We start from the raw sequence: 13080 nt of genomic DNA, 5'->3' as shown, positions 1-13080 counted from the left end.
ACACTGATTGACAATATATTTCACATGCTGTTGTGCAAATGGAATAGAGGTGGAAATTATAGGCAATTAGCAAGACACCCCCAATAAAGGAGTGGTTCTGCAGGTGGGGACCACAGACCACTTCTGAGTTCCTATGCTTCCTGGCTGATGTTTTGGTCACTTTTGAATGCTGGCGGTGCTTTCACTCTAGTGGTAGCATGAGACCGAGTCTACAACCCACACAAGTGGCTCAGGTAGTGCAGCTCATCCAGGATGGCACTTCAATGCGAGCTGTGGCAAGAAGGTTTGCTGTGTCTGTCAGCGTAGTGTCCAGAGCATGGAGGCGCTACCAGGAGACAGGCCAGTACATCAGGAGACGTGGAGGAGGCCGTAGGAGGGCAACAACCCAGCAGCAGGACCGCTACCTCCGCCTTTGTGCAAGGAAGAGCAGGAGGAGCACTGCCAGAGCCCTGCAAAATGACCTCCAGCAGGCCACAAATGTGCATGTGTCTGCTCAAACGGTCAGAAACAGACTCCATGAGGGTGGTATGAGGGCCCGATCTCCACAGGTGGGAGTTGTGCTTACAGCCCAACACCGTGCAGGACGTTTTTCATTCGCCACTGGCGCACTGTGCTCTTCACAGATGAAAGCAAGTTCACACTGAGCACATGTGACAGACGTGACAGAGTCTGGAGACGCCGTGGAGAACATTCTGCTGCCTGCAACATCCTCCAGCATGACCGGTTTGGCGGTGGGTCAGTCATTGTGTGGGGTGGCATTTCTTTGGGGGGCCGCACAGCCCTCCATGTGCTCGCCAGAGGTAGCCTGACTGCCATTAGGTACCGAGATGAGATCCTCAGACCCCTTGTGAGACCATATGCTGGTGCGGTTGGCCCTGGGTTCCTCCTAATGCAAGACAATGCTAGACCTCATGTGGCTGGAGTGTGTCAGCAGTTCCTGCAAGAGGAAAGCATTGATGCTATGGACTGGCCCGCCCGTTTCCCAGACCTGAATCCAATTGAGCACATCTGGGACATCATGTCTCGCTCCATCCTCCAACGCCACGTTGCACCACAGACTGTCCAGGAGTTGGAGGATGCTTTAGTCCAGGTCTGGGAGGAGCATGCCCAGGCGTTGTAGGGAGGTCATACAGGCACGTGGAGGCCACACACACTACTGAGCCTCATTTTGACTTGTTTTAAGGACATTACATCAAAGTTGGATCAGCCTGTAGTGTGGTTTTCCAGTGTGACTCCAAATCCAGACCTCCATGGGTTGATAAATTTGATTTCCATTGATAATTTTTGTGTGATTTTGTTGTCAGCACATTCAACTATGTAAAGAAAAAAGTATTTAATATTTCATTCATTCAGATCTAGGATGTGTTATTTTAGTGTTCCCTTTATTTTTTTAACACTTAAAGTCCACCGGTGTGCTATCTATTTAACTAATTGTGACTTCTGAAGGTAATTGGTTGCACTAGATCTTATTTAGGGGCTTCATAGCAAAGGGGGTGAATACATACGCACACACCACTTTTCTGTTTTAAAAAAGAAAACATTTAAAAAGTTATTTTTCACTTCACCAATTTGGACAATTTTGTGCATGTCCCTCATGAAATCCAAATAAAAATCCATTTAAATTACAGGTTGTAATGCAACAAAATAGGAAAAACACCAAGGGGAATGAATACTTTTGCAAGGCACTGTATCTGCATATCCAGCCCTTTATATTTAGCCTCAAAATGAAGTGTTTTACCATGTTCTTTTCAGGACAACCAGGGCTACAAGTAGAACACAACAATTTGACATAAACAGTTGCATTCATTAGTTTTATTGACAAATGTTGACACCGCAAAAACCTGATTTAAAAAATATGAATGTTTATTTTTTAAAGTCAGTGACAACTGTTTGGAGATGGTGACTTTTTCCACATTTTGTTGTTGCAAAGTGGGATTAAAATGTTTTTAATTGTATTTTTTTGTCAACGATCTACACAAAATACATGGAAGAAAAATTTTAACATTTTGTAAAACATTTCTGAACGATTAAACACGAATATATTGTGTCTTGATTAGATAAGTATTCAACCCCCAAATTCAATACATGTTAGAATCACCTTTGGCAGCGATGTATAGCTGTGAGTCTTTCTGGGTAAGTCTCAGAGCTTTCCACACCTGGATTGTGCAACATTTGCACATTATTATTTTCAAAATTCTTCATGGTCTGTCAAGGTGATTGTTGGTAGACAACCATTATCAGGTCTTGCCATAGATTTTCAAGCAGATTTAAGTCAAAACTGTAACTCGGCCACTCAGGAACATTCACATTAACATCTGCTAACCATGTCTATGTGACAAATACATTTTATTTTATTCACCGTCTTGGTAAGCAACTCCCTTGTAGATTTTTAGGTTATTGTCCTGCTGAAAGGTGAATTCATCTCCCAGTGTCTGGTGGAAAGCAGACTGAACCAGATTTCTCTAGGACTTTGCCTTTGCTTAGCTACATTCTGTTTATTTTTTTTATCGTGAAAAACTCCCTAGTCCTTAACGATTACAAGCATACCTATAACTTGATGCAGCCTCCACTGCTTGAAAATATGGAGAGTGGTATTCAGTAATGTGTTGTATTGGATTTGCCCCAAACATAACACTTTGTATTCAGGACAAAAAGTTAACGGCTTTGTCACATTTTGCAATATTACTTTAGTGTCTTGATGCATGTTTTGGAATATTTTTCCTTTTCATTCTGTCAATAAGGTTAGTATTGTGGAGTTTTCCATAGAATTGAGGTCCGGGCTTTGTGATGGCCACTCCAATACCTTGACTTTGTTGTCCTTAAGCCATTTTGCCACAACTTTAGAAGTATGCTTGGTGTCATTGTCCATTTGGAAGACCCATTTGCGACCAAGCTTTAACCTCCTGACTGATGTCTTGAGATGTTGCTTCAAAATGTCCACATCATTTTCCTCCCTCATGATGCCATCTATTTTGTGAAGTGCACCAGTTCCTCCTGCAGCAAAGCACCCCCACAACATGATGCTGCCACCCCCGTGCTTCACGGTTGGGTTGGTGTTCTTCGGCTTGCAAGCCTCCCCCCTTTTCTTCCAAACATAACGATGGTCATTATGGCTAAGCAGTTTTTAAAAAAAAATATATATATATATATATATTTTTTTTTTCCATCAGAATAGGACTCGTTTTACAGTGGATATAGATACTTTTGTGCATGTTTCCTCCAGCATCTTCACAAGGTTGTTCTGGGATTGATTTGCATTTTTTTGGTACAGATGAACGTGGCACCTTCAGGTGATGTCAAGCAAAGAGGCACTGAGTTTGAAGGAAGGCCTTGAAATACATACACAGGTACACCTCCAATTGACTCAAATGATGTCAATTAGCCTAACAGAAGCTTCTAAAGCCATGACATCATTTTCTGGAATTTTCCAAGCTGTTTAAAGTCACAGTCAACTTAGTATATGTAAACTTCTGACCCACTGGAATTGTGATACAGTGAATTATAAGTTATATAATCTGTCTGTAAACAATCGTTGGAAAACTGACTTGTGTCATGCACAAAGTAGATGTCCTAACCGACTTGCCAAAACTATAGTTTGTTAACAAGAAATTTGTTGAGTGGTTGAAAAATGAGTTTTAATTAATGATTCCTACCTAAGTGTATGTAAACTTCTGACTTCAACTGTAATTCCACTTTGACATTATGGGGTATTGTGTGTAGGCCAGTGGCATTTTTTGTTCAATTTAATCCATTTTTAATTCAGGCTATAACGCAACAAAATGTGGAAGAAGTCAAGGAACTGTATGTGAGCTTACTACAGTATTATAAACACTTTGTCCTGAGATTTCCTATGATCTTCTATGTAGAAGAACCCCTTACCTTCTAATGGCTCTTGTGTAGGTTTTGAGTGTCATAGCGCCCCGGGCCCTTTCGGGAATCGCCTCACAAACACCGCTCTATCTCAGCCCCGTTAATCACACAGACTAATGGTATCTACAGATGCAGAAGAAATAGAATAATCCAATGGTACAACCCATCAGTCTGCAGCTCAAACACATTGTTTTAAAGGGTCTGGAAGTCCAACACGTGCCAGCGTTATGGTGGGACTCATTGGGTTAAGCTTTTAAGATTTGTTTAACTTTACAACCGTGAGAAGAAAAATAGTTTTACATTTGCAGAGGAGTGAAATATGTTTCTGCAAAAGAATGTGCACTCTCCCCCCGTGGGTTGTGAGTATGGGGGTGTGTGTAGCTGTCCTGAATCAGGGGAGTATTTGTTAAATTGGTGGCGACTGCATTTCGCTCTGCCCGTGACCTTGAGGGGGCTTTGCTGCTCCTTGAAGAAGAAAAGCAGAAGCTGGCGGTAAACAAAGTTCACTTCTGACAGATGGATTGAATGACAGAGAGGTTGCGGGTGCCAGAATAGCCCTGGCAGCGGAGGACATGTTCAATGCGGTCCAACAGGAGAGGAGGTGTGAACAGGTGCAGGGCTGCTGAAGGAAGAGGGACCAGATGGAGAGAGCCAGAGCCAGTTTAGTTAAAGGAAAAAGGGTGGGAGGGAGAGCAAGGGAAGGGGGAGCGAGGAATGGAGGGGAATGAGAGAAAAAGGGATAGGAGCAGAGATAAGAGCCCCCAGGACGGAGAAGAGTGGAGGAGAGAGCGGAATAATGCACAGAGCAAACTGTGCTGTGCTATGTAAGTGATAGCCAGGCTAGAAGGGGCTGCTTTTGATATTTCTCTATCTTAGAGAGTGAGGGGGAGATGTGTTAGTTAGATTGAAGGACATGGGTGAACGGAGTGCAATTGACACACCAGCGGCTGAATAAATGTGTTAAAATATACAAGGTGTACTTTAAAGTGTGTCTGTGTGTGGATTCTGAACTTTATTCTTCCCTGAGCTGAGTACATGGTGTCATTAGACCACATTTCTTGCAAGTGCCCAATATGCCATAAATACCCCCAGTTGGCAGTGCCACACCAAATCAGCATTCATTAGTTCTCTTTATACTGTTATTCTTAGCCTCAGGATCTATCTATTTAGAGATCATTTGACATCAATGTAAATGTATGAATGACGGGATGAATGAGAATAGTGAATGGCAACTGGTTCAATATATGTTTTCCAGGTATAATGTAATTGCAATAGAGTATTGTTGTGATGAGTATTTCCAGTTTTCAGAGTTGGGTAAGTCATTGAATGGATCAATTTGCTTGAACATGCTATATGTTTTGCACTGAGCACTGCTATATGGCTACTGTTATCACATATTGTTTATTTGTTCTGTTTTGGGCTGGGTGGGAACATCAGGCCTACTGTGCTCGTTGAATACTGCTTCTATTCCTTAATAATATAATTAAATAAATCCAAATAAATCCTAGTTCCACATGTACTATACCATGTTTTTCAGTTGAGATTTTCACTGTAAAAGTGTAGAATTTGATGTTATCTAAGTTGACCAACATGTTCACAAAGTTAGTCTTGAGAGAGGTTGACGCATTATCACACTAAACAGTAGCTGGTGTTGCCAAGCGGCTGACTCCAATTTGCGCTCGTTTTAGGAACCGTAGCATTTGGTCATTCCTGGCTGTGGATCATGGAGCACCGCGGGGTGCTGCAAACTCTGCGCTCGAATGGGCTGTGGTATTCCAAATCAAATGGGCAACAGCTTGACTAGTACCCACTTAGGCAGCCCTGGGCCCTCACTTAGTGCTCTAGCACCCAGGACCTAGCCACAGAGCCTGGTGCTGGGACGGGATAGTGTAGTTCCCCCTATCAGGCTGGTCGACCCTGCCCTGCCTCCTGACTGACTCACTGACCATTAGGCCTCGCTCACTCACGTAATTATAGCCAGTGAGCAAACAGAAAGTGACCCTGGACTGAGAGATATGGAACTGTGAGAAATCTCTGTTAGGGGAGTTCTAGGCGGTTGCTCTCTATGTAGGGTTGGAATACCGATGGAATGGGTCTCAAGTCATCCTAAATCAGGTTCAGAAAATGAGGCAATTTGTTTTGCAGCAAAATATTTCATTTTACACATGAAATCACATATTTAAAAACAACAAAAGATAGTAAAGGATATTTATTATTAATTAGGTGGGTGCTTATATCTGCCCTATTTCACACATGTACAAGTGTGTATTATACGCATTTGTGAATTGGACATTTAGTTTTTTTGCATATCCCAGCTCCACCTCAAACACCCTTGGAGAGTGGGGTCACGTCCAGAGTCAGCCATGATTAACAGCGACCCTGGAGCAATTGTGCCTTGCTCAAGGGATCATCGCCAGGTGTTTCATCTTGCTGGCTCGGGCATTCAAACTAGCAACTTTTTGGTTACTGGCCCAACACTCTAACCGCTACTTTACCTGCCGCCTAGGCTACATGTACATGTTATGTGCTGAAGTGCATCTCCGATATAAAAGCACTACTTACAATATATCATCATTTACTATCATGTTGTACTATAGAAATGGAAATAAGGTTCAGGGGCATCTTCACTAGAGCTTCAGAAAGAACAAATCGAAGTTCCGCTCTTTCGCTCTCTTCTGACCATGGCTCATCTTGGCCTTCTGGCTCAAAACTTCCAACTCTCGTCAGTCGTCATCAGTCCTCTCTGAAACTTTCTGGCCGGCTGTCTCATGCTAATTGGTGGATAAACACCACCGGTGCGAGGCTGGGAGGCTGGGGCCCCCCTGGAAACAAACAGTAACAAATGGCTGGCTGTGAGGGCTCTGCAAGCCCACGCTGGGCGCTGGTGTGGGGATGGATGGTGTTTTAGGCCGCTGTTCAAGCACTGCAGGGGGCCGGGCGGGTGGCCGCTCTCTCTCTCCTGGTCTCCTAGGCAGGCGCACCACCACAACCCAACACCCCGCCCCCCTGCGTTCACACTCCAGACGACAGCAGGCCTGGAGAGACGGTCACTTTGGAGCCCTGTTCCAAAACCCAGTGTGGGAGAAAAGTTTGGTCGCTTTCTTTCGTTCTCTCCCATAATTAACACTTTTTAAAAACTTTTGTGCAATTTTTGGGGGGTTGCCGTTGTCGGTAGATTTCAAATGTATGTTTTGTTCATGTTGAATTTGCTATAGATTGTTTGATATTTGTTTTAGTTTATTTTGTTAGAAATGTAAAGATAAAAGTCTTGATACGAGATCTCATTTTTGATGGCGGTAAAAAGCACAACATGACATTGTATTCTATGAGCAAAAGTTTGATTGCGATTTTCATTACTGTATTGTCATTCTATATATATCACAGACAGTATCACCAGCAAAACCACCTCCATGCTTCACGGTGGGAACTACACATGCAGAGATCATCCGTTCACCTACTCGGCGTCTCGCAAAGACTCACATTTAGACTCAGCAGACCAAAAGACAGATTTCCACCGGTCTAATGTCCATTGCTCGTGTTTCTTGGCCCAAGCAAGTCTCTTCTTCTTATTGGTGTCTTTTAGTAGTTGTTTCTTTGTAGCAATTCATCCAATTCACGCAGTCCCCTCTGAACAGTTGATGTTGAACTCTGTGAAGCATTTATTTGGGCTGCAATCTGAGGCTGGTAACTCTAATGAACATCTCCTCTACAGCAGAGGTAACTTTGGGTCTTCCTTTCCTGTGGCGGTCCTCATGAGAGCCAGTTTAATCATAGCGCTTGGTTTTTGTGACTGCACTTGAAGAAACTTTCAAAGTTCTTGAAATTTTCCGTATTGACTGACCTTCACGTCTTAAAGTAATGGTGGACTGTCGTTTCTCTATGCTTATTTGAGCTGTTCTTGCCATAATATGGACTTGGTCTTTTGCGAAATAGGGCTATCTTCTGTATACCACCCCTACCTTGTCACAACACAACTGATTAGCTCAAACGCATTAAGAAGGAAAGAAATTCCACAAATGAACTTTTAACAAGGCACACCTGTTAATTGCAATGCATTCCAGGTGAAGCTGGTTGAGAGAATGCCAAGAGTGTGCAAAGCTGTCATCAAAGGATGGCTACTTTGAAGAATCACAAATATAACATATATTTTGATTACTACATGACATATATTTAGATTACTACATGATTCCATATGTGTTATTTCCTAGTTTTGATGTCTTCACTATTATTCTATAATGTAGAAAAATAAAAAATAGTAAAAAAATAAAGAAAAACCCTTGAATGAGTAGGTGTGTCCAAACTTTTGACTGGTACTGTATCTAATATATATCCTGCCGAGATGCACTATCCCTTTAAAAGCGTGAGATTTTGGCAATTAAGCCCCTTTTTCTACTTCTCCAGAGTCAGATGAACTCATGGATACCATTTTTATGTCTCTGCATGCAGTTTGACTAGTGTCAGTTTAACTAGCGTCAGCACAATGACTGGAAGTCTAGGGGAGCAGCTAGACTTCCAGCTTGCTAGCTGTTCCCATAGACTTCCAGGCATTGCGCTAATGCTAGTTAGCAACTTATTTTGAACTACATGTTAAACTACATGTTATATATGTATATGTTTATATATAAACAAACAAAAATCCCGCCGCTGCTAAATTAATATAGGGGAAACACACGATACAGCTTTATTGTTTACCATTAGTCCATCACATGTACAGTACTTCTCACCCCCTCAGTGTACACTGTGTTCTGTTGCATTGTGTAGTGGACAGCTGCCTCAACACCCAGGGGCCTATTGTCTGGGGCGTGACACTTTTACCCTTCCACCCCTCATGAGCTGTCTTTTTATTCCCCTCCTCTCTATCTCTCTTCTCTCTCTTTCTATCTTTTCTCCGTCTCTCTCGCTCAGGCAGGAGAAGGAGAGTGTGGAGCGCTGCCGGGGCGAGGACATGGATGCTCTGACCTTCTCTGCACAGCAGCGCGAGCAGGAGCTGACACAGAGGCTCCAGCAAATGGAGGCGCAGCACGAGCGGAGCGGTGGGTGTCCGGTGGCGCCGCCACAGCCTGCCAAAAGAACACCCCCACTTTTCTCCACCCTTCATGCCCCCATCCGCACCCCGGCCCATGCCACGCTGTGAGGGACGGCATCAGGAACACCTGTAACCTTTGGCTGGCCGAAGGGAGCAGATGCTTGGCACTCCAGAGATTGGCCATTACATATTAGTTATCGTTTAGAAAGGGAAAAATGGGCCGCGTTCTGGGCCCACTGTCTGTAGATTTCAGAGTGCTGCTCTCACATCTGTTGCACCATCTGGATCCAGCGAGTTTATTTACCTGTGTTTTGAGAAACTTGAAGCATGCTGATTGCCAGAACAAAGCCTCGGGAAAACAAAGGGCTTCTTTTTGGCGCAGCTCGGCGGCACACATGTTGTCTAAAGAGAGATGGCATCAGAAGCTCAGCAGGAAGCTCTCTGGGCCTATGGAATTAGTCCTTTAATACCACAGACCACTTCCTTCTCTAAAGCGTATAATGGCCACTCTCACCAGCTAATTAGTTTTCTCTCTCTCCCAACCACCCCCTCCATCCCTCTCTTCCTCCCTCCCTCCCCCTCCCTCGCTTTCTAAACAGTTTGGTTTTTAGTAGTTGTAGACAGAATAGCCTCTAGACGATATGTTTTTTTTCTTTCTCTCTCTCCGCTGTTTGTTTTTACTCCCAGTTTGTTTGTCTTTGTATCTTGTTTGTCTCTGTGGCCTACGCATGCCCAGCCGCTTTCAAAGCCTGTTAGCTAATTACCATTCTTTTGGGCAAGTGTTTTTCTACTGCTCCCAGCCTGCGACCCAACTTTTTTTTGTAAAGTTTAATTTCGCAACATAAAAAAAGAAGATTTCCACACCACGTCCCAAATATCTGTATTTGCTTTGTGAGTCCATGCTGTGCGCTTTGTCTATTTATGTCCAAATGGCACAGAGCTTTCTGGAGTCTTTTCCTCTGTACACTGGCAGACTATGTCGATAAGCCACCATGACAAAATCATTTTAGAGAGAACATGAAACCAGCTCTGTTTTCTTGACCAGATTAGCTGTGTGGAGTTAGTAATTGCTCCCTACTTTATGTACAGTCACAGTTCATTTCACCCCTGAGCATCATCCCTTAAGTCGCTCTCCTTGTTTAGTGGTAAATAACCCGACCAGTGGAATCCAACCTCGTCTGAATAGCAGCTTCTTTCGCTTCCTCTGAATTAAAGGAATCTGACTAGCATGTCTCAGCACTGCAGAAGCTAGAACATTTTACTGTAAACTACCCTTACTCAGCCAGAATGTACAATGTTGAAGTCTAGTTCTACCAATTTCCCTGTGAATGCCAGGTGAGGTAAAACACTTCATAAGCTCTCCTGCATGAAGCACTTGAGATCTAAGCCTGGAAGAGTCATCTGCATATCCACTCGGCTGCTATTTCACAGAATAGTAAATAGTTGAAAGGCTCTTTATAAATCTGAGGTACTTTTCAAAAGACTGGAGTCCTTCATGAGTTCTATTGTGACAGAATGGTAGAGCAGGTGGAATGGACACCATTCCAAACTTGCGGCATTGTTTTAAAAAGACATATGTTGGTGATGATACCGCCGCACAACATTTCAAAGACTGATCAAAGTCGAGCGTTGGATCGTTCCAAAAGAGTCGCGAGTCAGTCTATGGGCACTGTAAAACAACACATTTCACTGCACCTACTGTGTGTGGTGTATGTGGCAATAAAACATGTCATTATTTCTATTTATTTTACATAACAACAAGGTTAAAAACTGTAAACAACTTTATTGCATGGTGAATCTGCACCAAGATACTATACTTCATTCATTGCATGAATTTAGGCACAAATAAACATACTATATGTAATTCACCATCTTTTTCCTGTACGTGTCCAGGATGCAAGATATTGGATGTTGAGTGAATGTACAGTATGTATCATGACTGTGGTCACTGACCCTGCTATCCCATGTTCCCTTGCAGTGGGTGAGCTGGAGGCCCTCCTCAGCTCCCAGAATGCCCTGATAGGGAAACTGAAGGATGAATGTCTCAGTCTGGGGACCAAGCTGGAGACGCTGACAGAGACTAGCAGGTAACACACCCACACTAGACATTAACACTTATTTACCGGACATTTATCAGTCAATCAAAGCCTTTTTTACTTCAGCAGTTGTCACAGAGTGCTTTACAGCTACCCAGCCTAAAACCCCAAAAGAACAAGCAATGCAGATGCAGAAGCACAGTGGCTAGGAAAAACTTAAAAAGGCAGGAACCAGGGAAAAAACCTAGAGGGACCAGGCTCGGATGAGTGGCCAGTCCTCTTCAGACACGTTTATCACTTATTTAATACTATTTATGTCACTCTGTCAGACCTTTTAAAATGCGGTCATGATAACCAGCAGTTAAAAAAACAAAAAGCAATTCAAAGCATGACATATTTTCACTGCCCGACTTCAGTGCCTGATGGAACCTGGAATTGCGTTGCCGGCGAAAGACCTCGACCTTTGTTGTCTTTGACCATAATGTCAGATATGACATTGGATGAGAAGAACCATTGTGCATACCTCCAGATTGTGAAATCTGTTCTCCGTGGCACTGTTCCTTTGCAATGTTGTCACGACACTGTGCTGTATCAGAGCTGCTGTCATTATGCAGTGGGCCACGCCAGTCTGTCCACAGACAGACAGACACACACACACGTTTGTCACCTCAGGCCTTTGGGCCAGTCAGCTGTTAAAACAGTGTAAAGCACATTAGTCACATCACAGCCCCCAATCTGCCTCAGCCAGACCGCCCAACCTGCCTAGGTCCTACCAACCCCATATACAGGATGACACAATCTCATCTTAGAAGAGAATACACCCATACACACAGATACATACTCAGTAATGCTAACACAGAGGACAGCAGCTTGTAAGCCAACGTTTAAATGCTCTCGCTTTCTCTCTCTATTTCCCTAAACACACATACACACAATTGTAAAACCACGACATCCGCTGCGTAGCCCTCATTCAGTGTTGCACTGCGGTGGCCTTTTGTTGTGTGTCTGCAGGCTGTTTCAGCTCCCGATGCCTCATGCTCAATGTGCCAGCTAAAGCGCTGCTGGCCTGCTAGCCAGATGAATGCACTGCGTTCATCTGCACCACTACACCCAACAGTAAACAAGGCAAAGGCCTCCTCCTTCTCCACAGCCCAGTGCAGCCTGTTGAGAGAAGAAGAGGAAGAGGGGAGGCCAATAACCTGCTGGCCAATTTGGGCTCCTCAAATGTGGGATGAGTAGACCTCAACTTGGGAAAAGGATGGAGCTCCTTACCTGAATGTCTCGATTGCCACAGAGCTGTACATCAGTGGTTCTCAATCCTGGTCCTGGGGACCCAAAGGGGTGCACATTTAGTTTTTTGCAATAGCATTACACAGCTATGGTCTAATGGTCAACTCATCATCAAGCTTTGACGATTTGAATCAGGTGTTAGTGCTAAGGCAAAAACTAAAATGTGCACCTGTTTTTGGGTCCCCAGGACCAGGTTTGAGAACCACTGCTGTATTTTTTATTTTTTTCATCACATTCCCAGTGGGTCAGAAGTTTACATACACTCAGTATTTGGAAGCATTGCCTTTTAAATTGTTTAACGTTTCGGGTGGCCTTCCACAAGCTTCCCACAATAAGTTGGGTGAATGTTGGCCTATTTCTCCTGACAGAGCTGGTGTAACTGAGTCAGGTTTGTAGGCCTCCTTGCTCGCACATGCTTTTTCAGTTCTGCCCACAAATTTTCTATAGGTTTGAAGTCGGGGCTTTGTAATGGCCACTCCAATGCCTTGACTTTGTTGTCCTTAAGCCATTTTGCCACAACTTTGGAAGTATGCTTGGTGTCATTGTCCATTTGGAAGACCCATTTGTGACCAAGCTTTAACTTCCAGACTGATGTCTTGAGATGTTGCTTCAATATATCCACATAATTTTCCTCCCTCATGATGCCATCTATTTTGTGAAGTGCACCAGTCCCTCCTGCAGCAAAGCACCCCCACAACATGATGCTGCCACCCCCGTGCTTCACAGTTGGGATGGACGGCTTGCAACCCTCCCCACTTTTCCTCCAAGTTATATTTTTTCTCCAAAAAGTACAATCTTTGTCCCCATGTGCAGTTAAAACCATAGTCTGGATTTTTTATGGTGGTTTTGGAGCAGTGG

At 43.8% G+C, this 13080-nt stretch overlaps 1 protein-coding gene across 1 annotated transcript in view; it reads left to right on the top strand.

Moving 5' to 3' along the window:
- The window catches only part of sdccag8 (SHH signaling and ciliogenesis regulator sdccag8), a 55843-nt gene that overhangs the window by 26455 nt on the left and 16308 nt on the right, over positions 1–13080 (top strand). Inside the window, exons 14-15 of the mRNA XM_020460921.2 lie at positions 8776–8903; positions 10875–10983. Of these exons, the coding sequence (XP_020316510.1) occupies positions 8776–8903; positions 10875–10983 (237 nt within the window). The remainder of the gene's footprint in view (positions 1–8775; positions 8904–10874; positions 10984–13080) is intronic.

Source organism: Oncorhynchus kisutch, linkage group LG25, assembly GCF_002021735.2.
Source record: "Oncorhynchus kisutch isolate 150728-3 linkage group LG25, Okis_V2, whole genome shotgun sequence".
Lineage (NCBI taxonomy): Eukaryota > Metazoa > Chordata > Actinopteri > Salmoniformes > Salmonidae > Oncorhynchus > Oncorhynchus kisutch.
Note: the sequence above shows the minus strand (reverse complement) of the source record. Positions and strands in the feature narration are given on the sequence as shown.